The following is a 27,165-nucleotide window of genomic DNA, read 5'->3' on the forward strand; positions in this document are numbered from 1 at the left end:
TCTGTGATTTGCAAATTTGAAATAAATATAAAACCTCTGTCTTAGATTAAATAGGGAAGTCTGCACAACTGTTAAAGCAGTAATATTGAAATAAGCTTAGGAGGAAAACATGGTTACAAGTTGACTGACTGGTGGAATCTAGGTGTTCTGAGACTTTGGCTGGAATTTGAGTTATAACTGACTTTGAGTTAACCCTGCAAGTTACTACATCAAAAGCAGGTACTCCCAAATAAAACTTGCAGGTTCTTGCTTTCTGTATACAATCCATGAAGAATGGGTTTTTCATTATTTCTGACTGCATAACAGACTGCTTGTTTTTCTTTTATGTCCCAGTGCAGCATATGCCATTAAGTGACAATTCACAAATACAATCTAGGGAACATAATACAAAACTGATCTCAAAGTCCACTGTAACTTATTTAAAGCAGTATTTAGGGGAGTGAAATCTGCAAATTGCATTTGAGCTGTAGCTGGTCTTGTAACTCAGTATTTCAAATACAGGCTTGAAATGGATTCTGCCACAAAGATCACTGATATCCCCTTTATTTTTAAATTGCAGAATTTTTCAGATGAGATCACTTTGAAGTTGCATAAGCATCACTGCTGTTAATAAGGTTCAAACCCATGATGTCGCAGTTTTAAGCAGATGCAGAACTATGCCCCGAATTTTTTTCATAGTGGTGCAGGAGCAGGCTCTGGAAAGCATCCATCGGCGTAGCAGAAGCACTTCATTCTTGCAACACTGACAGATAAGCACTTGAGGAATTCAGAGGAGGTTCTCTGCTTAACTTAAAATATGCTCACCACTGCACAACTGTGTAATCCTCTGTCTTTTACAAGTTCCTTCTTCCTATATTTGGGTGAGTACATATTTTTAAGTCATGTATTTGGCAGCCCAGGAACTGTTTGAAAAGTTTTAACCGAGCTGTACCTATAAAATGTATTCCATGGAAAAGTTAGGCAACAGGAATACTGAATAAAGGATACAAAGCTTTGTAAAAAAACTCTTTAAGAAAGAGAAGTACTCCATAACCCTGGGCTAAAATTAATTATTTCTGCTTACAAATGCACTAATTTATTCAAATGCAAACTTACCCCAAATAAGAGATTTTCAATATAGTTGTATGATTGATACATCTTACTCAAAAGTTCCTAAGAAACATTTGTTTTACCTCTTGGTCATCTGTATTACTTGAGCACCGAAGAAGAGTAGCCCACCCTTTTGGATGTAGCTGTAATGATGTAATGCAGTTGCCTCGGTCTCTCTCTCCAGGAACCTCTGGTGTTAAGACCTCCAGACTATTTCTAGGTGATCCACCTAAAAGGGGAAGTAAACCATAAGTCTAAATGAATTCTGTCCATTAACTTTCACTTCTCTCTTCAGTCTACTGCTGAAACTATGTCAAGTGTATTGACACCCTCATCTGTCTGTTAGAAAAGACTGTGCCTTATGAAAGGCTAGATCAAAGAGAGGTTATACTAACAACTGAAGTTAATATCAATGAACTCAGTCCTGATTCCAAATATCTTCATATTTTGAAATTCACCTTCCAAAACCTGTGTTCAATCATCCCATGTTGTGGTCTAAATTCAGGGTTAATGTTCCACACAAACACATAATTAGAACAAAATCTAGAATACCTTTTTTTTAGTAAGAACTGCTATTTTTAAAATCTTACAATGTCCTTCTCAAATTCTTATAAGTCTGCTCAGCTGTGTGCAGGTATACGCCCTTCTCCTCCTCACTATGAAAGAGGTTTTCACTGGTAAATCATGCCCTGGGGTCCAGATAAGCTTCATTATGTCATAACTATGTTTGAACATCTCACAACCGTAAGTAATAATAACTTTATCCTTAGTTTAAATCAGCAAGCAAATTAAAAAGTATTTATCAATTTGCCAAGTTCATGCTGACTATTTGAAAGTGTATCCTAGATTCAGAGGAAGCCTGCTAATCATGGGATCATCAGTCTTCCTAGTTCTGTGTTTAGGATTTGCATGGAGAAACAGCAGGTACATGTTCCAATCATTAAGGAAAACAAAAAGCAAAACACAGCTATGTACTGCTCTATTCATTTTTTCCCTAAAGGTCATTCAAATGAGGTTTGCTGGAGGGAAAAAAAACAAACAGGGAAAAGACAGCATGTCTGCATAACAAAAATAATGTACTAATATGAAATAAAATCTCATTGCTCTTTTCAGGCTTCTTGGAGAAAAAAAAAAACAACGATTAGAACTCCAGATTTTGATATGCAATGATATTTTATTGGTTTAACAGAAGTCATAGCAACGCTTTTAAAGTCCACAGAGAAAACACAGTATTTCCCTATTATTCTGTGGTCTCTTTTGGCTACAATTAATTGAAGTTCCTGATACTTATTTTCCTACCTTCTCGCTGGGAGGACCGTGACATCTGTTTCTCAGACAGTAGACCTGAATCATTCTGGTGACATGGTGAACCAACAGTTCTAGGAGCAGACGAACTTGAAGATGTTATCTCTGCAAACAGCAACACCATATGAACATAACTAAACGCAGCCCATTTACTGTCTATGTCCTTCACTTAACTCTCCCTAGCAACGTTAAGTAAAGCATAAGGGGAAAGCATCTTGATAAGAAAACATCTTCCAAAGATCCGTCTACAGCCTAAAAGTACCATTTTGATGTGCCTCAAACAAATAAAATGCCAGCACAACAAACTGTTATGAATAAGGAGCAAGTTGTACTCCTTCGTTTTCATGTGCTTTCACTACTTTTCCTCTGGCCACTAACAGACATCCGAAACAGGAGTTTGTCACTGTTTGGCTGTTAGTGCCACAATGTGGGAAGAAGCAATAAAATTTTAGAGAACATGATTCTACCAGGTCTGTTTTTGAGAGCAACTGCACCAGCACTTAATTGCTGGAGTGTGCACAGTCAGCCTACTCAACATGAGTAACTTTTATTACAGGACCAAGGATGCTAGATAAATAAAACTAGAATAACAGCCTGAGGTGACAACATTCCACAGACTATGTCCTGTGATGCTCAAGTCTTGATAACAAAAATCACTTTGCCTGAGTCAGAATGTTATGCAACAGTACAGATGTGAGACCCCTGAAGAGCCAAAGAGCTCCTCTGCAAAATCCTTGTGACTCCACCTCTGCCTTCTTTTGCTAAGAGCATCACATAGAACACCTCTATCACAGAAACTGTTACAGATTTTTGCACAAGCATTTACCCGAACTTGATGTAGTCCTCCTAGCTCTTAAAATTGGGTAGCTGCCAACCTCTAAAGATTTATTTAGATCAAGGTCATGCAAAATCAGAAGATATCCAGAGGATGTTGAGATCAGCATTTTGGAACAGTCTGGTGTCAATCTCATTCTCATAAGAAAACGGGTGTGAAAAAACTTCTTGTGAGGACATCCATCTTCTGTGCACCTGGACAGTGGAGGAAACAAACAAACAAACAAACAAACAAAAAAAACAACCAGGAAATTGCTGCAGCGAACTCTGACTGGAGTCCCTGATAATGTCCGGAGGAGTCCAGGACATGCTAAGCATCCTTGTCCATCCTAAACCTCTTTCTGCATGTTGTCTTTATCCTACTTATTTCATTACAATTTGGTCTATCAGTATTCACATTTTCAAAACATCTTGATGGTGAAGAACTTTTCATAAAGGACAAGCTACATTTCGTAGTATTAGCAAACAGCTCTCTTCTCTTTTTAGCAACTGGACTATTACAATATAAACCTGATGTGAAGTCTAGGCAAGAATTAGAAATCTAACAGCACAAACACAGACACATACCTGTTTGTATCCCAGATGATCACATTTCCATCGAACCCTGATGTTACTAGTAGTCTGGTATTGGTATCATACTCAATGTTCTTAACCCAACTGGTGTGACCGTGCAAAGTGCACACTTTTGTGTTCAGCTTTCTCAGATCCCAAAGGGCTATTGTAGTGTCATCAGAACAAGTTGCAAACAGTCGATTATCTAGAAATCTGAAAATTCAAGAAAAATACTGTGGCTGCTGACTAAATAAAATAAACTGGGATTTAAGCTAACACAGGAAAAGCAGAGCGGCTGCACAGAAAAAAAATTGTATATAGCAAAATATTTGTCAATAAGATTTGCAGTTCTGTTAAAAAACAGTACTGTGCTATTGTTTCATACCTCAACACCTCTAGTAACAAAACAATAAACCTTCACAAGCACAGTAGGCTACTTTTCTTCCTTTTTTTATAAGTTAATCATATAAAGATTGCACAACCACCAGTGGGATGAATGCACACACGGAACTCCTGTGTTAATTAAAGCAGTTACGCATCTGTACAATATTCATCTTTAATGAAGTTTAGCAAGTTTTTGGAAAGCCCAAATGCCACAGGAGTAGCCAGCACTAGTCCACTGGCAAGATGTTCAAATTGACTGCTTGTCCCTGCAACAGAAACCAACTAGCCTAGACTATCTGTAATTTATGCCTTTCATTTTCCCCATTATTTGCCAGGTCCCTTTGCCACTAAGATCAGCCAGCGCCAGAAGACACACAAATTCTATGTGCTTTTCAGACTACATGAAGTCCTATCAGCTTGTAAGAAATTAAACCCATCCTCCTCTTGGCTCTTCAGTTCTACCCACATATCCACCCTTATTCTTTCCCTACTACTCTTTAAATCTTGTTTTTTTTTCCCCACCACAGATGTAATTTTCTCTCTACTGATATATATATATATATATATTTAATAAATACCACTCTTTGTTATTCCTACTGGAAATCCCCTACTGGTTTTAAACATTGCTGCTCTGTACAGCGCAAATCCCACTGACTTTGCCAAAGCACTTTGTACCCACACTTCCTTAAGTTAAACTCCTGAACTCCTCACTTTGGAAGGCTTGTCTTTGCTAGGCAAGACACATTGTTACTTGGCATCTAATTCAATCATTCACAACTGAAATACCACTCTACATCTTGAACGCACTATGATAAACAGAACACTTGTTGTAAAGATTGTGATAGAAGTTGATTAACAGGAACCTGCTTTCAAAAATGCCCTGCCTAATCACCTTACAGGCACCTGCACAAAGAACTGGTGACATCACCATTGCTGAAAATACTTAATGCTAAGCTTATCAGGGTGCTGGTAAACAAATCTGTAGCCCTGTTTGTATCAGAATGTTGGATCAGACAATCTCCAGAGGCCCTTTCCAGCTTAGGCTTTTGATTCTGAATCAAAATTTTTGATTCTGTGGTATGACTACAACTTTGTATAGGCAGCTGAGAAACTCCTCTCCTGTACTGAAGACACTGAAAAACTGGCCCCATTGTTTCACGCAGGATATATAACAGTGCTTCTCTTAGAGACCTAATCAAGCTGATTAACTGCCCGATGTACTGCTTGTTTTACTAACCAAATGGTTTAAACTGCATACAGTAGTGCTGTCTTGGAAATATTTATTACATTAAAATCTGAACACAGCCATTGTTTGCTTATTTCCCAAGAACTTTAACTATACTTCAATCCTTCTTTGTCCATCTTTTGCTGTAGTGCCCACTTGGCTTCACAAAACCCTAGGAAAACTGCTCACGGCAGCTGCAAAGCCAGGAGAAAGAGCCATGTAAACCTTCTGCATCCAAGCTTATGTAGCACCTGGAACAGTCCCAACCAGCAAAGGGCTTTTGCTCCCACATTCTGCCTTTCCTTTCCCCACAGTACAGTTTATTTGAATCTAGAGGTAGACATATGAAACTGGGTTTCTCAAATGTGAAAAACAATGGGTATACATATCAAAAAAAGTGTTTACAATGAGAATTCCAGATCATCTTTGGAAATATCTGCAGAAATGGCACAAGCTGCCCAAATTTATTCAGACTTCAATACAAATGGGCATTAGAAGAAACTGAATTGCAACATAGTGTGAAATTCTGTTAAACTAGTGCAAGAACTGCATGTGTAATGCTACATATTTCACAAGATATTTGCAGAGTATTTGTGCATCAGAGAGTAGTGTAGAACTACTACAGAGAGTTGAATTGAATGAATTTGTATCACATGTATGGTGCTCGATATGCACCACCTACGTGGTAGATATGCACTTAACAGGTCTAGAGTTCCTGCTCACCTAACAGATGGCAGGCTTGTCACAATGTAGTGGAAAGAGAAGATGAGAAAGTGAAAAAGAACATAGGTCACACTAGTTGTATTACTACACTTAACAAATTAAGGTCTTAATATGATCAGATGGTAATTCTTTATCCTGATAATCTTGCCTTCTGACAAAACTAAATATATGTAAACACTCCAAACTGAGGTAGCATAAGTCTGCTTGACCACCTCCAAGTCATTATATAAGGAATAATATATGATATAAAAATGCTCTATCAGAAAGAAGATAGAAGGGCTGGAATCAGGGTAGAAGAGGAATCAGGGCTGGATGGCTAGGAATTAAAGAGAATAAACTGAGTCTAAAGGTTACTGAAGGCAAAACAGAACTATTTTCAAAAACACCATGTGAAGACAATGCTTCATTTTAAAATGTATTTAGACAGACAAGTTATTCTTCTCACTGAGAAAATCACTGGAAAAAAATATTCAGCTTGAATTACCCAAAGCAAAGTTTATCATACTCCAATTCTGCTGTAATTTTTCAGAAAAAAAAAACAAAACACCAAAAGTAGCTATGGAAAGCCAGAGTTCCAAGAAACCACATCAGCCTAACCTGCTGTAGTTACAAAGTCAAGATGCTAAGACAACGATGATCTACATGGAGACATGGTAAGTTACCCCTAGAAACTGCATTTTATCTTTTAGAGTTAGAACCTGACTACACCTGGTAAAAACAGCAACAAGTCCAATCACACATAACCAACTACAGTGAGACGAATCCAAATGTCTACACAATAAGTTTATGTCCTTTTAATTTCTAAGCCCTTCTTTAAGTTGTATGGTAAAGTAGCGAGATTTTAATTGCCCTTACACCCTAAGCTACAGTCAGTTATATGTCCATTAAAATATTTTCCTACAGTGATATCACTACAGATGCCAAACGTGCAGCAGCTGCATTACATGAATGTCACTGAAATAGCCACTGCATTCAAAACACAAGTCATCAGGAAAAAAATAAAAAATAAAAAACAGGCAAACAGCAAGGTGTCAGTGCCTAGCTATTCAGAATGAGGCAGACTGCGGCCAGACTGCCAGAGAACAATCCTGCAATACTGAGCATGCAAGTGATAAAGTGAAAAGTAAATGTCTAACCTACAGAAACATAGCTCTCCTGGTAAGTTCATCATAGCTTGATTTTTATCTTTATAATTATGAGCTCTAACTCATAACATGCCATAATATTCCTGAGGCTACACTGGGTTTATGCTGCAAGGTTTTGTTGTGGGCGAGCTGCAGGGGCGGCCTCTGTGAGCAGAGCCCAGCAGCTGCCCCATGTCAGATCAGAGCCAGCTCCAGCTGACTCTAAAAGCGACCCACCTCTGGCCAGAGCTGGGCCATGAACAAACAACATTGGTTGGGTCTCTGGGAGAGTGTGTTTTTTGCCCCTTTCTTAGGGCAAGAAAAACACTGCATTGCAGCAGTTGGGAAAGAGGAGTGAGCAACCAAGAGAGAAAGAATCCTGCAGCCACCCAGGTCAGTGAAGAAGGAGTGGCAGAAACAAAATGTTCTGGACTGACCACAACCTCCTTTCCCTTTTCCCCCTGTGCTGCTTGCTGGGAGGAGGTAGAAGAAAGTGCACGGCAGGAAGGTGGTTTTAGGATGCTTTTAGTTCTCACTGCTTGTCGGGTAGTAATTGGCATTAATCTTTCCTATGATTATTTTGCCCATGACGGTAACTGAAGAGCAATCTCCCCTTCCTTACGTCAACCCATGAGCTTGTCATCATATTTTCTCCCCCCTGTTGTGGAGGGGGAGTGAGAGAACAGCTGTGTGGTGCTTGGCTACTTGTTGGTGCTAAACCACAACAGCATCATATATATTCAATGCTAAGTAACAATCAAGGGAAAAAAATAAATCAGATTTGCAGGAAGAGATTGGAACACACTACATCTCCTCACTGTATAAATCCACCTTTTGCCTCGATCTGGAATGCTGCATGCAACCCTGCTTAGTCCACCAAACAGGTTCCAGAAGAAATGGAAAAAACATAGGGAGATACAAACAGCACGGAACAGCTTTCATTTAAGTAATGAAAACGTAAACTAGGATTCCTCCACTTGAGAAAGGCCTAGTTGAAGGTACATATGATTCAGGCATATAAAACTGAGTGCGAGGGAGCAAGTAAATAGAAGTTAATGGTTTGTTGTCTCTCTTGTTTAAAGAAAAAAACTAAAATAAAAATAGAGAACATCATATTAAGCTCACAAGTTTTAAAAAACTTCTTAAATATACCTGGAAATACACTTTTGCTGTGGAACTCTGCCACATGAGGTGCAGTTACTGAAGCTTAAATGAGCTCAAAAACTGACCAAATCCAGGTGCAAAAGATGTCTGTCTCAGGTGATTATACACAAATCCGCAGCAAGTGGGAGGCTAATAAAAGAGGATCAGTAAATACTTCCCTCTTCTTACATACCTCTGAAAGCACAGGTTGCCTCAGTAATAATATTTGTAACATTAAAATGGACTGCCCAGGGAAGTGGAGTCCCCGTCCCTCAAGGTTATTTAGGAGATGTGTAGATGTGGCACTAAGGGACATGGTTTAGTGATGGGACTCAGTAGGCCAGGTAGATGGTTGGGCTTGATGATCTTGCAGGCCTTTTCCAACCTAGATCATTTTATGATTATAAAATAAAATAAAATAAATTTAATTTAATTAATGCCAATTACAACAGACACTAATGCCATGAATTGCAGCTCCTCCATCAAAAAAACCACTTGGCAGCATTAAATACCACCATCAATGCTTTCAGATTCCTCCTCTGCCCCTTCCCAGCCTCAAATGCAGGAGAAAAGGCAAATGGCACAAAGCAAACTGCAGCCTAATGGCTACACAAAATACACTTTCCCCAAAATAACGCAGAACACAAACTCTCTACACTCTTACCAGAAAAGCATCCATGTTAAGAAAAAAAAAAATCTTTTCTTCATTCTGACCAACCTGATATTATTTACACAATCTTCATGAGCTTCAGAGAGAGTTTTGATGTGCTTTGAAGATATTGGGTCGAAAAGCAGCACTTCAGTCTGTTCACAAGCAACAGTCAACACAGACCTGAAGAGAAGCAGAGCAAAACAGAAACATTTGCATTTGGTAAAAGAACACAACATTTGTGCATACTCAACTAATCTTCAATCCCTTCATTCACAGAAACACAGATTTGTAATTATTTAGCTTGGCTTTCTCTTCACATTGCACAGAACTTTCAACAGTGTTGTAAACAACTGCTATCAGACATCACATTACTAATCAAAAGAAAAGTGAGTTCTCTGACGAAAGGTGTTTTCTAAATGCGGTACTGTTGTTACCATCAACAGAAGTGATAGTCAAGGACATCAAAAGCAAGGCACTGGCACCAGCCTAAGTTTGGTATTAGCACAGACTCGGCTGGGAGAGGATAGAGGCTGTTATCCATGTTGTCAAATTAATCTTAGAAAAACAGTCATTGAAGCAGGCTGCCGTTACTAAAGTAAGGACATAGAAAAGTCTGGAGCAAGATTTACTATCTTGCTGTATCAACTAAATCATTTTCCAGAAACAGGACAACTGTTTTGAACTGCAATACGAAGGACTTACTTTACTCAATCTAAAACAAAAAAAAATCCTTTTCTTCCGCATGTAAGTCCATTTATCCACTCACAGCTTGTCACGGAGATGAAAATCAAAGACCTTTTCCAGATTACGCATTATTTATGAATGAGATCAGAAAAGTTTGCAGTAAGTTCAGAGGCCCCATGTAGGCATTGAAAACATCACCTGATTTCAATTTTGGCAGGTTTTCTAGTTTTCCATTAGCCTGTCCTAAGTTATCGATATTTATTTCCATTATATATGTTGAAAGTCTGATTTTAAATACACTAACACTACAGCGACAGTTAAGATTGGCCTGAAAATTAGTGAATTAGTGAAGGCAACCTCCACGAAAGCTGAGATGTTCCCCCAGCTCAGCAACAACTCTGACCAGTTACAGGAAGGGGGCAGCGTACCCCAGCAGTCCTTGGCCAGCAAAGCAAGAGCTTGAACAGCAGTACCCCATGGGGAGGCCAGATCTAACTGGCACTGCATGGACAGTCCACAGGTCAGATCCTTGCCTTCCTCTTGGAGTAGTATTTTGAGGAGTCAGAAACCAACAGCATGGGCAAGCAACGGGAGCACAGCACTGCTCACCACAGTTGGCTCTGCTGAGGGAGGCTAAAAAGGAATCAGAAGTCACCAAAGCACAGAGGTGTTCTCGTCAGCACAGGTCAGAGCAGGTCTGCAACTAACTGTCAGACAATTTAGCAAATGTAAACAAGGCCTAGGCTGCTTCACCTGATATTAAGATAACTGAGGTTCAATGCCAGTTTATGCCCAACACCACTTGTGGCACACTAGGACAGGGAAGATGTCCCTATGTCACCACATATTTTTTGCTGAATTTGGTTTTGGACAAGAAAGATCTCTGGTTTAGCTACAGTGCAGCCTCTCAAGCACCAGATACAGGGGGCAGGAAGAATACAGAATTACACCTTGTGCCAGAGTCCTGCACAAATAATCTTAAATCACAGCACGGTTCTACACTACCACAGGTGACACTTCTGACACTGCTGTAGGAAACCTGTGTGTGGCTATTTTTCGTATTACATCACTGTGGCTAAGCCAGAACTTTCTCAGCTAACTGCTTTACCCTGCAGAAAGGTGATGGCAGAACCTCACATCTTGGGAAGCCTGTGTACAACCTACTGAGGATCTACAAAAGAAATTGCCTTCCATCAACATAGTCTCTCAGGACTAGGTTCGATAATCATGGGAGCTTAACTTTAACTTCTCTGAATAACAGAGGAGTGAATAAGGAGTCGAATTTTGGCACTACAGCACAATCATGGCAAAATTGTCATGAGTTCAGGTGTTCAAGGAAACTGGAATGCTGTTCCAATGAAAACTCACTGAAAACAGAAAAGGTGGCTAGCTATGTGAGAAACCAAGTAGTGTTTTTGCAGTAGAGAAATACTTTTCTGTATTCCACGGTAGCTGTGTAGTCATGATAAGGAGAAATGCTCAGTAGGTAAGTGAAGTGGACAGTAGAAGGCCTCACTCTTCCAAAATAAGGCAGAAGCTTGAGAAAAACAGGATGAGCAGCATGAGAACAGTAAAACAAAGATCACAAGTTCTCAAAACATAAGAAAGGAGAAATTAAAGGGTTGAAAAGAAAGAAAAAATGTACATATATGGTATAGAGAAGTGTTGAGTAGCTTGTGAACCTGCAGTACTCAGGCAATGAGGAAACAGGGGAGGTGATCAGGCATTGGGTAATAGGGAATAAAAGGTTTGTTTTGTGAATAAAATGATTGTTTGTGAATAAAATGATTTGTTTACTAAAATGTGCTCCTGATTGACAGGACACCCGCCATTGCAATCACAAATAAAAGAGCTTCACAGAAGATCCTGTCTGAAGAAAATTATTTGAGATGTTTCTCACAATTTGGGGGCTCGTCTGGGACCTAGTCACCTGCCAAAGCTTTCTTGCCACCACAGACAGGAAGGTGCACCCTGCTGATTTCAGCGGTCCCATCGGGGGTGGTGGGTCGTCTCAGTATGGCAGGCAAAGGACTGAGACTGTTAATCTGAAGACAGGCTCCGCGAAGCTCTGGGGAGAAGGGAGGCCAGCAGTGACATACACAGACACAGCCCAGACATAGTCCAGCCCAGATCGGGAACAGGCACAGGCATTACTGCTGATAATCCGGACCGGGAAGCCGTGCACGGACCGAGGTAAGGGAAACTTTACCGTATCTTGCCTCGAGCTGGGTTCGGGGAGACTCTGGTGTGAATGAGTGTGAGTGTGAATGAGACGCACTTTTAGTGCAGACCTAATGTGAAGTCCCGATCCACGAGGCTCGGTGGTCCTGCGAGGGGACGAACGAGGTCCCCTCGGCTGGAGAGGGACGAAGCGAAATAGAAAGGAGAGGAGTGAAAGAGAGTCTCGGGGGTTTGGGCCCCTAGGTGTAGGGTACCCCGAGCACAGTGAAGTGAGGTGCTCGGCAGTACACCCCACCTCTGTCCTAATCCTAGGTGAAGGCGTGTGGTACCCTGTGGGTGGTGAAGTCCACAGCAGCACGTCAGGAAGAGCTGGGGATTAAGGGTTCCAAGAGTCAGCAGGGCGGGGTTGGAGACCCCGGGACTGTGCCTAAAGATAGCCCTTTGGAGAGAATGATAAGGATTTGGAAAACAACCCAAAAACTAGGGAAGAAGATTTTGAAAAATATAATTAAAAAATGGTTAAATATTGTGTAATTGTCTGGCCTAAAAAGCTAATAAAAGGAGCTTCAGTATTTTGGCCAAAATACAGGTCTGATGAAAATTCAGGCTTGAAATTTATATGTAAACAATAAGGTTCCTTTTTCAGAGGAAGAATCAAGTTATGCTCCCTATCATCCTAATAGTGCACTGGAGGCAGCGGCAGCTGCTCCAGGAGGGGAGAGAGGGACTGCAATTGATGCTGTCCCTGGAGAAGTCGCGCCAGGGAGTGAGGAGCGGCAGGAGTGGAGCCGGGGGGGGTCCTGGTGGGGCCTTGGGGCCGTGCAGGGCCAACCTGGGGCTGGTGCCACTCCCCCCTTACCAGCAGAGAGGTTAGGAGTTTTAAGAAGGAAATGAAGCCTTTAACTGAGGGCCTAGCAGAACAGTCAAATCCATTTCTAAGGCCTAATTTGTATTCCTGAGAGGGAAATGTCAATCCTGAGTATATTATTCACTGGAGAATGTTTAGGATGGGAATGATTCGGCAGGCAGCTATGCAAGAGTGGGAAAGAACTAACACCCCCCGGACTGAGAGTTATTCCGATAGAGCAGAAATATCCACTTAGCTAACTGCGATAATAACCCACAACACAGAAATCATATGAGAGACTCGGGGTCAGAATTAGAAAGTACTCGGGGATGAATCCTGAGGACCCAGTAGCCCAAGGGCTGTTTAAAGTTCATTTTGTGATTAAAGCCTGGCCAGATATACAGAAAAAGCTCCAGAAGGTGGGAGGATCGAGTGAACAGTGCAGGTAGTGTGAAGGTGTACACCAAGAGGGGAGGTGAGAAGAAAAAGCAGAGAGCGAAACTAATAGTATTCACAGAGTACTGGGTAGTGAGGCAGAGGCGGAGATAGAGTGAATTTCGGGAGGAGTCGGGCCCAGGATGGAAAGGAGAGGAAGAGAGACAAAGGAGTGGCAGACAAGGAAAGCTTCCTGTGTTGCAGCCTAAATCCTAGCAGGGACAGGCTTTGAGAAGATGTTACAAGTGTGGCCAGGCTGGCCACTTCAAATAGGAGTATCTGGAGTGGAAGAAGGAGAAGAGATTGCTGTTATAAATTCAGAATAGAGGAGTCAGGGCTTCTCAGAAAGCTAGTTCCCTAATAAATGAAAAGGTGTACCTCAAGGGTTCCTCAAGTGTACCTCAATGGGGATCACTCTACAATTATCGTTACAGGCAAAACAGACAGCATAGGAAGATTAATAAAATTTATTACCTATTGCTGACGGGCTGGAGTGGTGAGAAAGAGAGAAACAAGCTGGGGGCACCTTCCCCCATCCACTCTCTTCCACCTCTTCCCTGCCCTGAGTGGCACGGCGGGGCGGGGGGGGGGCAGGAGTGGGGGCTGCAGTCAGTCCGTGGTGCTTCGTTTCCACTGTGCTTTCAGGGTCACTCTCCCCCCTGCTCTGTTGTGGGGTGCCGACCTTCCTGGGCTGGTCCTGTGTAGGTTTCTCCACGGGCAGTGAAAAATGGGCTCTTTGGGAGCTGCTCTGGTGTGGGGTCCCTCTCGTGGGGTGCCGACCTTCCTGGGCTGCTCCTGAATGGGCTGCAGCATGGAGATCTGCTCCACTGTGGTACACCATGAGCTGCGGGGCGGGAGGGGGGGGTCTGCCTTCCCTGCCAGGGGCCTCTCTGTGGGCTGCGGCGGGGCTTCGGCTCCAGCACCTGGAGCACCTCTGCACTGCACTCCCCCTCCTCTGCACTGAACTTGGTGTCTGCAGGGAGGTTTCTCACTCCTCGCTCTCCCAGCTGCTGTTGTGCAGCAGTTATTTTTCCTTTTCTTGGGTGTGCTCTCAGAGAGATTTGAACTGCATTGCTCATGGCTTGGCTCTGGGCAGCGGTGGGCCCCTTTGGAGCTGGCTGAAACTGGCCCTTATCTAACATGGGGCAGCTGCTGGATTCTTCTCACAGGGGCTACCACTGCAGAACCCTCTGCTACCAGAACCTTGCCATGTGAACCCAGGACACTAGGGTCATTACTGGGCTGTAAAGTATCAGGGCTTAAATTAACTAATGAAACCCTAAATGTGATAGGGATAGAAGGGACTGGGATAACAGTGCTACTTTTTGGGGACACCAAGCTGAGACTAGGGATAGAATGATCACTGGGCAATTATTGTATGCACCCGAGGCAGGGACTGACTTGTTGGGAAAGGATTTGATAATGAAATTGGGAATTCAAATAGTGAATTGTTAGGCTGGAATAACGGTATTATTAACGGGGTGCTCTCAGACCCTGAGAGCAAAGATATATTTGCCTTTGAGTGGAAAGACCCTGAAACGGGGCGGAAGCAGCAATACAGATGGACACTTTTACCTGAGGGGTTTACAGGGCCACCAATTTATTTGGGCAAGTTCTAGAACAAATTTTGGAGTAATTCCAATGTCCTGAGGAGGTGTTACTGTTACAATATGTGGATGATCTTTTATTGTCAGGACAGTTGAAAACAGCTGTGAAGGAAGCCACTAACAAGCTATTCGACTTTCTGGGAAAACAGGGATTGAAAGTATTGGAAAATAAATTAAAATTTGTAGAAAGAGAAGTCAGATATTTAGTGCATCTAGTCTCTGAGGGGGAATGAAGAATAAATCCAGAGAGGATTCAGGGAATTGTTGAGCTACCCCTAACCAAAACTAAAAAGAACTAAAAAGTTTTAAGAGAGAGGGGTTTTTAAGGAATTAGGAGTCACGAAGTCCAAAGGAAAACAGATACTCCCTGATGGGAGAGAAATGCTGAATAAAGTACTAATGAGGCAAATAATTAACTGTTTTGCATCAAGAGGGTCATTGGGGAATTCAAGCAACGTGTGACGCTGTGCTATGGAAATATGTATGTGTAGGAATATATGTACTCTGGCTGAACAACGCAGGAGTTGTATAGCACGTCAAAAGGTAAATAGGAAAATTATCTGCAGTCAGCCCAAAGGGGGGGCAAAAACCAGGAATTCAATGTTTCCAAAACGTACAGGTAGATTTTACAGAACTCCTTAGAGTAGGTAGATGTAAATACTTGTTAGTCTTGGTAGATCATTTGTCAGGGTGGGTGGAAACTTTCCCTTCAGTATCTGCTACTGTGAACATAGTAACTAAAGTAATTCTAGAACAAATAACTTCCAGGTATGGAATTGTTGAAAACATTGACTCTGATCAAGGAAATCACTTCATGTCAGAAATATTGCAAGGGCTAATGTGGGCTCTAGGAATTAAGTGCAAGTTTCACACTCCTTGGCATCCTTCCTCTTCTGGAAGGATGGAGAGGATCAGACAGTAAGGAAGCAATTGACTAAGTTCTGGAAACTCGGCTTCCCCAAACGAAGTGCTTACCTTTGGCACTTCTCTGAATTCAAACTGCACCAAGAAAAGATGTGGGAGTTTCACCATATGAAATATTATTTGGATTGCTGTACGTGGACAAAGGGAATGGATTACCTCTTTTTGATACAAAAGATGCTTTTCTTAAGAACTATATACTTGGGCTGTCGTCCTCTTTGTCATCTCTCAGGACCCGTGGACTGTTAGCTCAAACCCCACCCTTGGAAGCCCCGATCCATCCATCCCGAGAAGGAGATTGGGATCTGATGCGAACACGGAGAGAACTGAAACTGCAACCTGAGTGGGATGGACTGTTCAAAGTGCTCCTGACTACTGAGATAGCAGTAAGAACGGCTGAGAAAGGGTGGACTCATACCTGGGTAAAAGCATCAGTTAACCCTGATACCAGAGAGACCGCATTAACAAAGACTTTTAAGGTTAAAACTGTTAAAACTATCTATTGTAAACCTTTAACAACTTCTTAGAGGAATTCTTAATGAATTAATGAGTAAAAGGGATTGAATTACACTGAATCGGAGTGTTTCCAGTGTACACTCCCTGGAAGTGGGAGAAAGGAGGGTATTCAATCCCCACCAGAAGAATCCTTATTATTTTTTGATTGTTTTTCTTAATTATTTCTTAATTATAGGGGTGTATATATACATAGAAATGATGTACTTTAAGTTTATCTTAGTAATACCTATTCTTAATGGATTAGTGATTGGAAGGAGGTAAAAATCAGCACTTCCAATTAATCCAGAACATCTCTTGAGTTCTATCTCAAAATAATTGTTGGATTTGCACCCAGATGCCTAGAAAGACTAAAAAGGCCTTGTCCCTGATTGCCATTTCCAGCAGCAACCGTGTCTGGATTCTCTAGATTTCTAAAAATGACAGATCGTACTCAGTCCCGGGAAGGAAGAGATTTTGAAGTTGAGCTCCCTACACATAGTCCTGGCTCCAATATACTGTGTTATCAAAGGTGCCTTTTAAACAACAGTGATAGAAACTCAGGGGGCAATATTACTGACCGTGGGTGTGGAAATATCCATGAAGTAGGGAATAATCCATACTGTACCGAATATGGTAGCCACGGGAATGCTAATATACATAATGCACACCAGATACAACATGAGAATCCTGTAACTGGATGGCCTGTCCCGAATGGCAAGGGGTGGTACTGGCTATATGGCCATAAAGCCAGGAAGGTGTTGCCCCTAGGATGGAAGGCAGCTTGCACCCTGGGGGCAGTAATTCCAAATGTAACTATTATGAAGACCCACAAAGCCAAAGCCCCCTTGAGACCACACACAGAAATAAGCAGACTTCAGATAATCCTCTAGTAAAATTCTCTAGCATTTTACACTTTTGCAAGGTGGTTTTTACCTTGGTTAGGGGTGAGTGAATTAGAAAACGCTACTGTAAATATCTCAGCTATAATTGAAGAACTAGAAAATAAGTTAGATAAGTTTGCAAAAATAGTACTTGAGAATCAAATAGTATTAGATTTATTAATAACCTCATAAGGAGGAGCGTGCACTGTAATTAATACTAGTTTCTGTATATATGTAGATCAAATGGGATGAATTTGACTGATCTCAAAAATATTTGGAAAAAAAAAAACAAAAACACAACAAGATCCTACACAGAGTAACTCAAGATGACAATTCCTGCGGATTTAGAAACATTTTGGAGAAACTAATTTTGTGATTACCTGAATAGAATTGGCTCAAACAACTATTTGTTGGTATTGTAATAATAATGGCATTGTATATGTCATCCTCCGTGACATCCAAAGAAGAATATTGCACATTAATGTTGGAAAAACTCAAGAGTGCGGTATGTGAAGAGGTGCAAAAACAACAATAGGAGTAAGAAAAGAAGAGGGGGGAATTGTGAGAAACAAAGTAGTGTTTTTGCAGTAGAGAATTACTTTTCTGTACTCCAAGGTAGCTGTGTAGTCATGATAAGGAGAAATGCTCAGTAGGTAAGTGGACAGTAGAAGGCCTCACTCTTCCAAAATAAGGCAGAAGCTTGAGAAAAACAGGATGAGCAGCATGAGAACAGTAAAACAAAGATCACAAGTTCTCAAAACATAAGAAAGAAATTAAAGGGTTGAAAAAAAGAAAAAATGTACATATATGATGTAGAGAAGCGTCGAGTAGCTTGTGAACCTGTAGTACTCAGGCAATGAGGAAACAGGGGAGGTGATCAGGCATTGGGTAATAGGGAATAAAAGGTTATGATTTGTTTACTAAAATGCGCTCCTAATTGACAGGATGCCTGCCATTGCAATCACAAATAAAACAGCTCCGCAGAAGATCGTGTCTGAAGAAAATTATTGGAGATGTTTCTCACAGCTATCACAGGTGATGTGGATTTCAGGTGACTATCCACACTGAAGACACTGTTGAGATCAGTCTAGGAGAAGATCTCAATCCTTTTTCATGCCAAGAAAACTCAACATGAAAGCCTACTGCAAGGTATGATTATGCAGACTTTTCTGAACTGAAATGTTCAGGTACGAGCTAGCGTGCCAGGATTTCTCTACTTCTTATTCTACGTGGTTCCAGGTCTCACTTGTGTTGTCTGTACTGTTAGGAACACGTTGAGCAGGACACCTCTAAACACATTTGCCAGTGCAGAGCCACATAATTCATGTAGCTGTAAACATTACAAAAAAAAAAAAAAAGAAAAAAAGGTCTCGCTTCAAACCTATCTCAGGAAGAAAGTCAGCTCGCTGAGCACACCCGATGCCAATGTTTTTGCTTCTTAACCTAAGAAATAGCTCCCCCGAGCCGCGCCTCGGTTTGTCTTCCTTGTCCCGCAGGAAGCCCTCCGAGGGGAGCGGCGCAACGGAGAAGCAGCAGAAAGCACGCCCGTCCAAGGGCAGCCCTCCTGTGCTGCCGCTGCGTGCGGCCCGTGCAGCGGCAGCTCACCGCGGCTGCGGGGCCGCTCGCGCCGCACATCGCCGTCAGCGCGCGCCGGGGGGCAGCTCCCGGCCCTCCCGAGCGCACCGGCCCCCGGCCCCGGCCCCGGCCCCGCCGCGGCTCCCCCCGCCCCCCCACGGGCCGGGAGCACCCCGGGGGGCTCAGGAGCGCGCAGGCAGCGGGCCCGGCCCCCCCGTCGGGCCCGCGCGCGGCCCCTACCCGTCGGGCGAGTACTCGAGGTTGAAGACGGCGCCGTGCGTGCGCGTGCTGAGGTACACGGAGTCGGCGGGCTGGATGGAGCCGTACAGCCCGGTCATGGCGCGGAAGCTGTCCCGCGCCGGGTCCACGGCGGCGCTGCGGCCTAGGCAGCGCCCGCGCAGCCACCCGAACAGCCCGGGCCCGGGCCCCGGCGCCGCCCGCGGGCAGCCCGCCGACGGCTCCATGCCGCCCAGCGGCGGGGGGGGGCCCGGGCCGGGGCCGGGGGGGGCCGCGGCGCTGCGGGGCCCCGCCCGGGGCGGCTCCGGCTCCGCGCTCATCCCGCGCCGGGCCCGGGCATCTCCGCGCCGCCGCCCCCCGCCCCGCGCCTGCGCCGCGTCCCCGCCCCCGCCGCGTGACCCCCCACGTGACCCGGCCCGCGCGCCCTCAAGGAAGAGGCACCGAGACGGAGGCCGGGCGCGGTCATGTTTCTCGGCCCGCGCCGCCGCGCGGCTGCCGGCCCATGCTGTAGAACTCGGCGTTGGGGCGCAGGCCGACGTAGTGCGCGACGCGGTTGGACATGGCGAAAAAGGCCGAGATCATGCCGATGTCCCACGCGTCCTCGCGGTCGAAACCGTGCGCCGCCAGCTTCTGGAAATGCTCATCGGTGATGGTGTCCGCTCGGCAGACCGCTAGCGCGAACTCCAGCATCGCCAGCTCCCGGTCGCTCAAGTCGGCCAGCTCCCAGTTCACGGCGACCTGCGAGGGGGTGGGAAACAGCTAAAGCAGCAGATGTGGCGAAAAGTGCAGCTGGGTGACCAACGCCGTGCTCCCCAGAGCAGAGGTGGTGGCGCGCAGGCTCTCATTCAGGACCCGAACCAGACATCCTGCCCACCAGGAGTCAGAAGACCAATCTGTTTTACTTCACTTCTCATTTTCAGAACTGTGGCAGCTTTGCCGAGCAGGCTACTGAGGAGTTCTCCAAATGGCACCCGACACCGTCAGGATGCTGCCCCCCAACGGGAGCAGATGCCTCCACAGACCGGATTAAAACAGCAAGGAGGGCGGGCAGGAGGATGAATGCCCAGCAGGTCAGCTAGCCCCTCACACATCTTGCAGGGAGGGTGGATGAGGATACACAGACACCCACCCCAAGGTCCTACTTCCAACTGGCTTACTGGTTGGGCTGCTCACCAGTAAACCTTCCAAGCCAGGTATCAAGTTAGCGACCCAGGCATGTCAAGATCACTCTCCTCTATGCTCTTGCTGGAACCATATAGACTTAAGCATCACAGTTGTAGGTGAGGAAGCACATACAGATGAGAAAACCATCCTTATTCCCCAAAAGGGCCATGCAAAGGAGGTGCAGCACATACTGTTCTAACCGCACTTACCTGGTCAGCCAGTGCTGGCTGCTTGGAATATATCCGATGAAGTGCTCCATGTGCAACCACATAGTAGGGACATTTATTCGCAGCACTTGTAGCCACAATTATGAGCTCTTTGTCTGCCTTGCTGAGTTGCCCTAAGGGGAAAGCAAAAGATTTGGGATGCTTTATTATCAAAAATATCCACCACAGTACCATTGAGGCAACAGGGAGGAGAGGGCTCTGGGTGCAGGCTGCATGCAGCATAGCCCTGCAGACAGACCTCCAGAGAGCATGCAGGGACATGCCGCAACCAGTCCCTGATGGCCATCCAGGCCACCAGCTAACCCCGACTGCTGCTCATGAGGCATCTAATTAGGATGAGGGACACAACAGGGTAACAATGATTCTACATGATACGAGAATTCAGAGGAGAACAATTACTTGTTCGTCAGGCAGAAACCTGGTACTGTTCTGTACCTGTCTCCACAGCAAGTGGCTGGGGGCAGGGGGTAACCTGTTCTTTCCCTGACACATACTTGATTGCTTCTTTTACAGAAAATGGCAACGTTCTAGAATTTGCTAGGTAGGCTTAAACAAGTGAACAACTTTTGAAGTTAGAGAGAAGAAAGCAGACAGGAGCAATGAGATACCCTACGACTGCGCCTTTGAGAACTTCTAGGGACCACAACTTCTTCAGTGTCTAGCCCTGTGACTTCTCCAAAGAAGCTCTGAAGAAGATGGCTGTACTTTGTTATACTCAGAACCAACACTAATCATTTTGACAAACAGCTTCACAACAGGACTGTGCAAAGGACTGGAGTAACTTACCTGGCTATCAGCACTCATATTCTTTGCCTTTTTATCACGTAATTAGAATCAGGGTATTTTGAAACCACACTTCACAGCGAAGGCCAAGGTCCCTCTTCCTCCCCACAAAAGCTATGCTTTACTGGACCTTGCAAATATTTCCGTATAACAAGTGTCTTGTAAGAAAGTGTGTGAAAGATGCTAATAAAACCTCTTGGATGAAGAGGAATCAGAAGAGGACTTCTTGCTCTGAAACGGGTTAGTGCCAGAAGGTGACCAACTCTGTGATACTTCCGGATAGATGCTGAAAAGGGAAAGATGCAAGATAGTACTACCATCCTGAGTCAAACAGGGTGGAAGTGTGGGAATGAGAAGGGAAAAAACAAGACTCTCATACAGTTGGCAGCATGGCTTCACTCCAGCTGCACCACCAGAGCAGAAACCGTCACGCACAGACTGCATGTATGACAGTGGGTGAGCCGTAAGGTTGCACTCCTTGCTGTCCACAAAGACCCTGCCTGCAAATCCTCATCTCCTCTAAGCAAGAGTCTACTCATGACAGCTTATTTTACGCAATCCTGATCTTCCTTATGTACCTGTACAACAAAAACAATGAGAACAGACACCTCAGTGGCCCACAGCACAGGAAAGAGGAGGGGGGAAGAAGCAGTCCTCAAACTCTGTTTTCTCGAGGGTTAGAAAGCTGCGCAACATTCCCTACATGAAGCCCAGCCTCAGCTGCACTGCTGCAACCAGCCCTCTGTCACCTTCCACTCCAAGGACACCCAGAGGCCACCTACTGCACAAATCTCCCAGACAGTATGGAAACAGCACTGGCTTCTTCCTGCTTCTGCAGGATATGGTCAACAGCATGGGTTTGGAAATCCACAGCAGTGCGTCAGGGGCCACAGAGTACATCCTCTCTCACAAAAATTTTGTGTATGGCTGATGGCCAGTTCATTGGTGAGAACTGTTGTGAAGAAAGAGCTGCAGGAAGCCTCAGCAAGGACCTTGGAACATCTCCCTTTCCTTGGGAGCTGTTTCTATGCTGGGCCCTTAGCTATAGCTCCCATCTGACCTACGTGGCAGCCGCATTGTCTGGACATGTAATCCTGCTGATCTGGAACTTGACGCAGACACAGACCAGCTTTCTGCCTCGATCTTGGATCCGCCTCATCACTATGGCCATGTCTGGGGAATCTGGACTCTTGGCAGACTCTAGTCACCGCTGGCAGACCTACTCTGTTCACCTTGCTCAGATAACGTGACACTGTAGCATTGTCCATGAATCCAGTGCCTCTGCCTGTGCTCTACCTGTGCTCTACTCCTGACTCCTATTCCCATAGGCAGCAACCTGTCCTTTTCTGTTGTGACACAGAGCATAGTGTAGCAAAGTACCCCAGCCTGGCTTCAGAGCTGCTTTTTAACCACAGGATTAAGTATGAAGATTTACACAACATGAGAAAGCAAGAAGTACCTACACAATTCTTAACTCTGACAGTTGTTATTACGAGGTGAGACAAGGCTGGTGAGGGAATAAAACTGACAATGTCAGAAATGCTGCTTCTAGAACTTTTTACATCTATAAAGGGAAGGGCAGTTTTGAGGTGGTTGTATGGTTTACCTGTCTCCTTGTTCATAATGGCATTGTAATAAGCAAAAAAAGCTCTGAATTCATCAGGTCGGTGAGACAAGGCTTTGAAGACATTGGGCAGAAATCCAGTCTGTTCAAGGAAAAAGATAAACAAGTCAAGAACTGTAACTTAACAGAGAACAGCAGGCCACATTAGGCTTAGAGAACAATTAAACAGCACAGCAGTACTGAGCAATCTCCACAGACCCAATCTCTTTGTGCTTTGAACCCATTTCTACATGACTACAAATGTAATGATGTTGTACTTAACTGTTGCTGCAGTTTCATAGCAGGACTGATTGCCTTGGTCACTTTAGACACACCGGTATTGCCTTAGGGCAATATGACAAACTCCTTTTCAAACAGAAACATTATCATTTGTTTCATCTCCCTGCGCAGAAGCTGCAATGCCCCTTTTACTATACTACAGCTCCTGGAGCTCTCCTCATTCCTTCACGTTTACTGGACACAAGACAGAGCCAGCCCAGCCCAAATGGCACATTGCTGGAGGTACAGGCAGACTGTAAGTGCGATATGCTGTCACAATGATGTTGTTCTGTTTCTTTCTCCATTCTCTCCGGGGTAACTGGCAATGCACAGCACATCTCTTTGATGGCATGCCATTCGCAGAGAATCACTTGCTACTTCTTACAGGCAGAAGAAGCCCTTACAGCGCTCACCTGTTCCAGCAGTCAGCATTTATCAGTATGGGATTTCAATTGCCCCTCAGCGTCTGGCTGCCAGACATGGTGAGATCCCACTGCAGTTTTACACAATCTTTTTTTGTTGTGATTGCAGTAATTGTCTGCAGACTCTACCAGCGTATGGGCTGCTGTTCTTCAGGGTGTTTATGTGGAATAGCTCATAGAGTAGCTCAGGTGTGACTGACTCTTCAAACAATCTCCCTCCAAACAACTACCTAAGTATTCCTCCCTTCTCACACATCTGTTAATTGACAGTTAACAAAGGGGAGGCGCATCCCCCTTAAGACAATACTGAATAGTTTGATTAGCAACCTCTTGCCATAGAGAGTGGCAGCACTTTTTGAAAAGCAAGTTTTCTGTGTTGCGTTGATACTACACACAGGTCTTTTCTGAACCTTCTATGCATTGTCACAGAAGAGTTTTTGTCATAGCATCTGAAATCTGTGCTGACTCTTCCTCAGTATATCAGATTTGTTATTTGACTCATTCTGTTAATAGACAAACTTCCCTGAGGTCACTGTAACAAAGCAAAGATTCAGCAGACTCACAGGACAGGAAGGGATGGACCAGCTTTCCTGTAAGAGGAAGGTCTTGGAGAAGAGAAGTCTCAGAAGAGCTGTGGATTTGTGGAATGTTTCACCATCAGTGAAGCATGTGCAACATTCGCTCTCCACAGCAGTAGGGAAGGAAACTCTCGTCCTCCATACACACAGTTGTGTGTTAGGCTTACTGTTCTGTTGTGCCACTGTGCTAAATGTGGTTCCCCATGTAGCTTTGGGTAAAAAAGTCAAAGCACAACAGCAGAAGTATCCTCTTAGCCTTTTAATGCTATCATCAAAACAGCTGCCCCCGAATTTTTTTTTTCCAATTCAAATAAACAATATATATATATATATATATGTAACAGTGTTTCACTTGAATGCAGATGCTCTCCCCAAAAAACCTAATATGCCAACATTCCTGCTTCCGCCCTACACAACACAGTCTGACACACTAGCCTCGGGGAACCAGGAAGACATACAGTGTTTACACTGTAGAATTACCAGTAAAATCCCCATCCTAGAGATTGGAAAGAGCTTTGGAAGAAGTGCTGCTCACCTCAGTCTTGTATCAGGATTGTGTTACATCTAAGTGTACAAGAACTGGTCGCTTACAACGTATTACCTACTCAAAGTTTGGATGCTTTCCACTGACATAATTTTACAGCAAAACTTTTTACCTTCATTTCTACTTCCTCCATGAGTTCCACAATATCATATGGCATGTCCTTCTTATTTGGCACTGGGTATCGTCCAATAGGTCTTGTAGAGCTATCTTCCGTGGTGCTGTATGCATGGCACAGGGCTGCCATGCGGGGCCTTCTCTGGAGTACCCCGGAGGCTAGGAAGGGCAGATGCTGGTGAAAAAGGACAGAGGAAAATTTATTATTTGGAAGGACATTTATTGTGTTGGGAGCCTGGGAAGGGAGGGTTTTTCCTCAGCTATGACAGGACTGATGGGCACCTCTGTCTCTGTAAGTCACTCTGTGCAGGGCAGCTGGCACACTGGAAAAGAAAACCCAAGTCTCACTCTTGGCTTCAGCACTACACTGCTGTGTGGACATCAGATGAGCATGATATCCCGTCACCTCCTTCCTACACATTCTTCTCAGAAGGCAGGCTAGCGCTGCTGTTCTGCATAGTCCTCGCTATTCATGGATCATCCCATCTGCTCCAGTGCTGAACCTGAGGCATCTCACAAGCTAAAAAGTTTCCTCCACTGCTCTTCACACAACACAACATCACGTAAACATCCAGCATTAGACCTAACAGATCTTCAGTAGCAGGCAGCACTACGAGTAAATTAAAAGACTTTGTTTTTTCTTTTCTGATCCACCTTTTTTACCCCAGGCAAAGCAGCCTCACCTCCTGCAGGCCAGTAAGTGGCACCAGATTCAGGCTTTTTAGTGGTCTGTAGTAAACAGCATTGTCCTACCGAAACGATTGGAAAGAGTTTGGTACCGATAGGACTGTGCGTCACACTTTGAAATACTGCACTAATACAGTAAGGAGTTGTGATCTTGCAGTGTCTGGTAGAGTAGCTATAGGCATTTCTAGTCTATGGGTCTTGGTAGCTCTTCAGCTGTGTCTCAAAGCGCTTTACTAAAGCAGCTGCAATTTACAGCTGAGGAGAGTGGTGTTGATGAGGGGTGACTCCCACTGGGTGAGCCTTAGGTCAGTGGTGCAGGTGTGGGAACAGCACCAAGGTGTCTTGACTCCGTGTAGAGAGTGTACTGTGAGCAGTCTCCACAGCTCTTCATCACTCACCACAGCGATATCCAAACTCCCAAGGAATACTGTGTAATTACCAGTCATTCCAACAGCGTTCCCCACAAATTGGGGGTGAAAATTAAACCTGTTAGATCATGCATACTCCAAGTGTTCTTGTTTGGCATGGGTGTAGCTGAGTTCCAAACTGAATTGTCAATGCACTACTACAGCATGAATGAGTCACGATGATAACCAGGGTCATGTCTGCTTGCTGCTGTGAAGGATGACTCCAAAGCAGCTGCACCAGAATGCATCTATGCAGCATGTATGAAAATGAGCAAAACGCTGCAGCAAGTATTAACAGGAAAACCACCTCAGAAGGAGACTTCTGAGGCTAAACAGAAGAATAAAATTGGAGTACAACAAGCAACTTCAGGGCCACTGAAAGCAAGGTCTCCTAGTATGTAAAGATCAGCCACCCACACTGTTCGCAAACAAAGCCAGTCAGCATGCATCACTACGAAGGCCTGACTGGTTTTCTCTCGAACAGTGGAAGGGAAAAGTGCCCAGCTACAAGGAAGCAGTGTGTCTGAAACGGCACAGCCTGAGGAAGGGTTGGCAGGCAGGTGACTGACACATTTACCCTCTGGTTGCAACGACCTGCCACTCCACGAAAGAAAAGGAAAAGCTATCAAAGGGAAACAAGCCGCGTGGCCAAAGGGAGCAAGGCACCACCGGCCAGCGGGCGGCCTTCTCCTTCCGGGCGCTCCCGGCCAGGGGCCGCACGCCTGCCTCCCGCGCCCTCGGGCCCGGCCGCGCCGGCACTGCGCCCCTGGGCGGCGCCGGGACCGCGGCGGACGGCTTCCCCGGCGCGATGGGGCCGGGACCGGGACCGGGACCGGGACCGGGACCGGGACCGGGACCGGGACCGGGACCGGGACCGGGACCGGGACCGGGACCGGGACCGGGACCGACCCGCTCCCCTCGCCCTGGCGCAGCGGGAGCCGGGGCCGAACGCCCCGACGGGCCCAGGCCGCGGGCGCCGCCCCGGCGCCGGCACCCGACCACCGGCCCGGCCGGTGCCGCGCCGCGCCGGGCCGTGCCAGGCCCGCTCCCCTACTCACGGGCAGGCAGCCGCGGCGCAGCGCCAGGCCACGCAGTAGGGAGCCGCTCATGGCGCGTCCTGCCCCTCACCGGCCGCTGCTGCGGAGGCGGCGGGGCCGGCCCAGGGAGGCGGGGCGGACCCGGGCTGCCGCTGCCCCGCGGACTGGCGCGAGATCCCGTGCCTGGGGGCCCGTGGCAGCTTGGGGCGGCCGCAGCGGGGGTGGCACGTTGAGTAAGTTGCTTTAAAGTCCCCTCCTAGACGCGCAGCAGCAGCGCTTGCAACGTGTGCCATCTGTCAAGTGAAGCCAGGCACGATCAGACAAAGGTAACGTTCTGGGTTCCAGCTCTGCTTGGCGTTGCTTGTGAGGGACAGAGCTGCTCTCCGTTGAGTTTGCCACAGCCATCCTGGCCTGCCGAGGGCTGCA

At 45.2% G+C, this 27,165-nt stretch overlaps 2 protein-coding genes across 2 annotated transcripts in view; both read right to left on the reverse strand.

Annotated features, from left to right (window-relative positions):
- DCAF10 (DDB1 and CUL4 associated factor 10) overlaps positions 1-19,139 on the reverse strand; it is a 29,074-nt gene extending 9,935 nt beyond the window's left edge. Inside the window, exons 1-6 of the mRNA XM_040541799.1 lie at positions 18,898-19,139; positions 9,098-9,211; positions 3,796-3,993; positions 3,221-3,423; positions 2,389-2,499; positions 1,173-1,318 (exon numbers count right to left, since the gene is read on the reverse strand). Of these exons, the coding sequence (XP_040397733.1) occupies positions 1,173-1,318; positions 2,389-2,499; positions 3,221-3,423; positions 3,796-3,993; positions 9,098-9,211; positions 18,898-19,121 (996 nt within the window). The 5' untranslated portion in view covers positions 19,122-19,139. The remainder of the gene's footprint in view (positions 1-1,172; positions 1,319-2,388; positions 2,500-3,220; positions 3,424-3,795; positions 3,994-9,097; positions 9,212-18,897) is intronic.
- A 200-nt stretch (positions 19,140-19,339) lies between these two features.
- Positions 19,340-26,914, reverse strand: LOC121062144. Its single transcript, XM_040541809.1, has 5 exons — positions 26,761-26,914; positions 24,607-24,783; positions 22,675-22,774; positions 20,268-20,398; positions 19,340-19,632 (listed from the first exon to the last, which is right to left on the reverse strand). The coding sequence occupies exons 1-5, from the start codon at positions 26,809-26,811 to the stop codon at positions 19,357-19,359; spliced, it is 735 nt and encodes a 244-aa protein (XP_040397743.1). The 5' UTR covers positions 26,812-26,914; the 3' UTR covers positions 19,340-19,356.
- Positions 26,915-27,165: the final 251 nt, after the last annotated feature.

The sequence above is a fragment of the Cygnus olor genome, chromosome Z, assembly GCF_009769625.2.
Source record: "Cygnus olor isolate bCygOlo1 chromosome Z, bCygOlo1.pri.v2, whole genome shotgun sequence".
NCBI lineage: Eukaryota > Metazoa > Chordata > Aves > Anseriformes > Anatidae > Cygnus > Cygnus olor.

What these genes read in the sequence shown, in the direction of transcription:
- LOC121062144 (XM_040541809.1), bottom strand. Translation starts at nt 26,811, where the DNA reads ATGAGCGGCTCCCTACTGCGTGGCCTGGCGCTGCGCCGCGGCTGCCTG. An exon ending in TGGAGGAAGTAGAAATGAAG is followed by an intron (nt 22,775 to 24,606) that starts GTAAAAAGTTTT and finishes TTCCTTGAACAG; the next exon opens with ACTGGATTTCTGCCCAATGT. An exon ending in CATTATGAACAAGGAGACAG is followed by an intron (nt 20,399 to 22,674) that starts GTAAACCATACA and finishes CTTTCCCCTTAG; the next exon opens with GGCAACTCAGCAAGGCAGAC.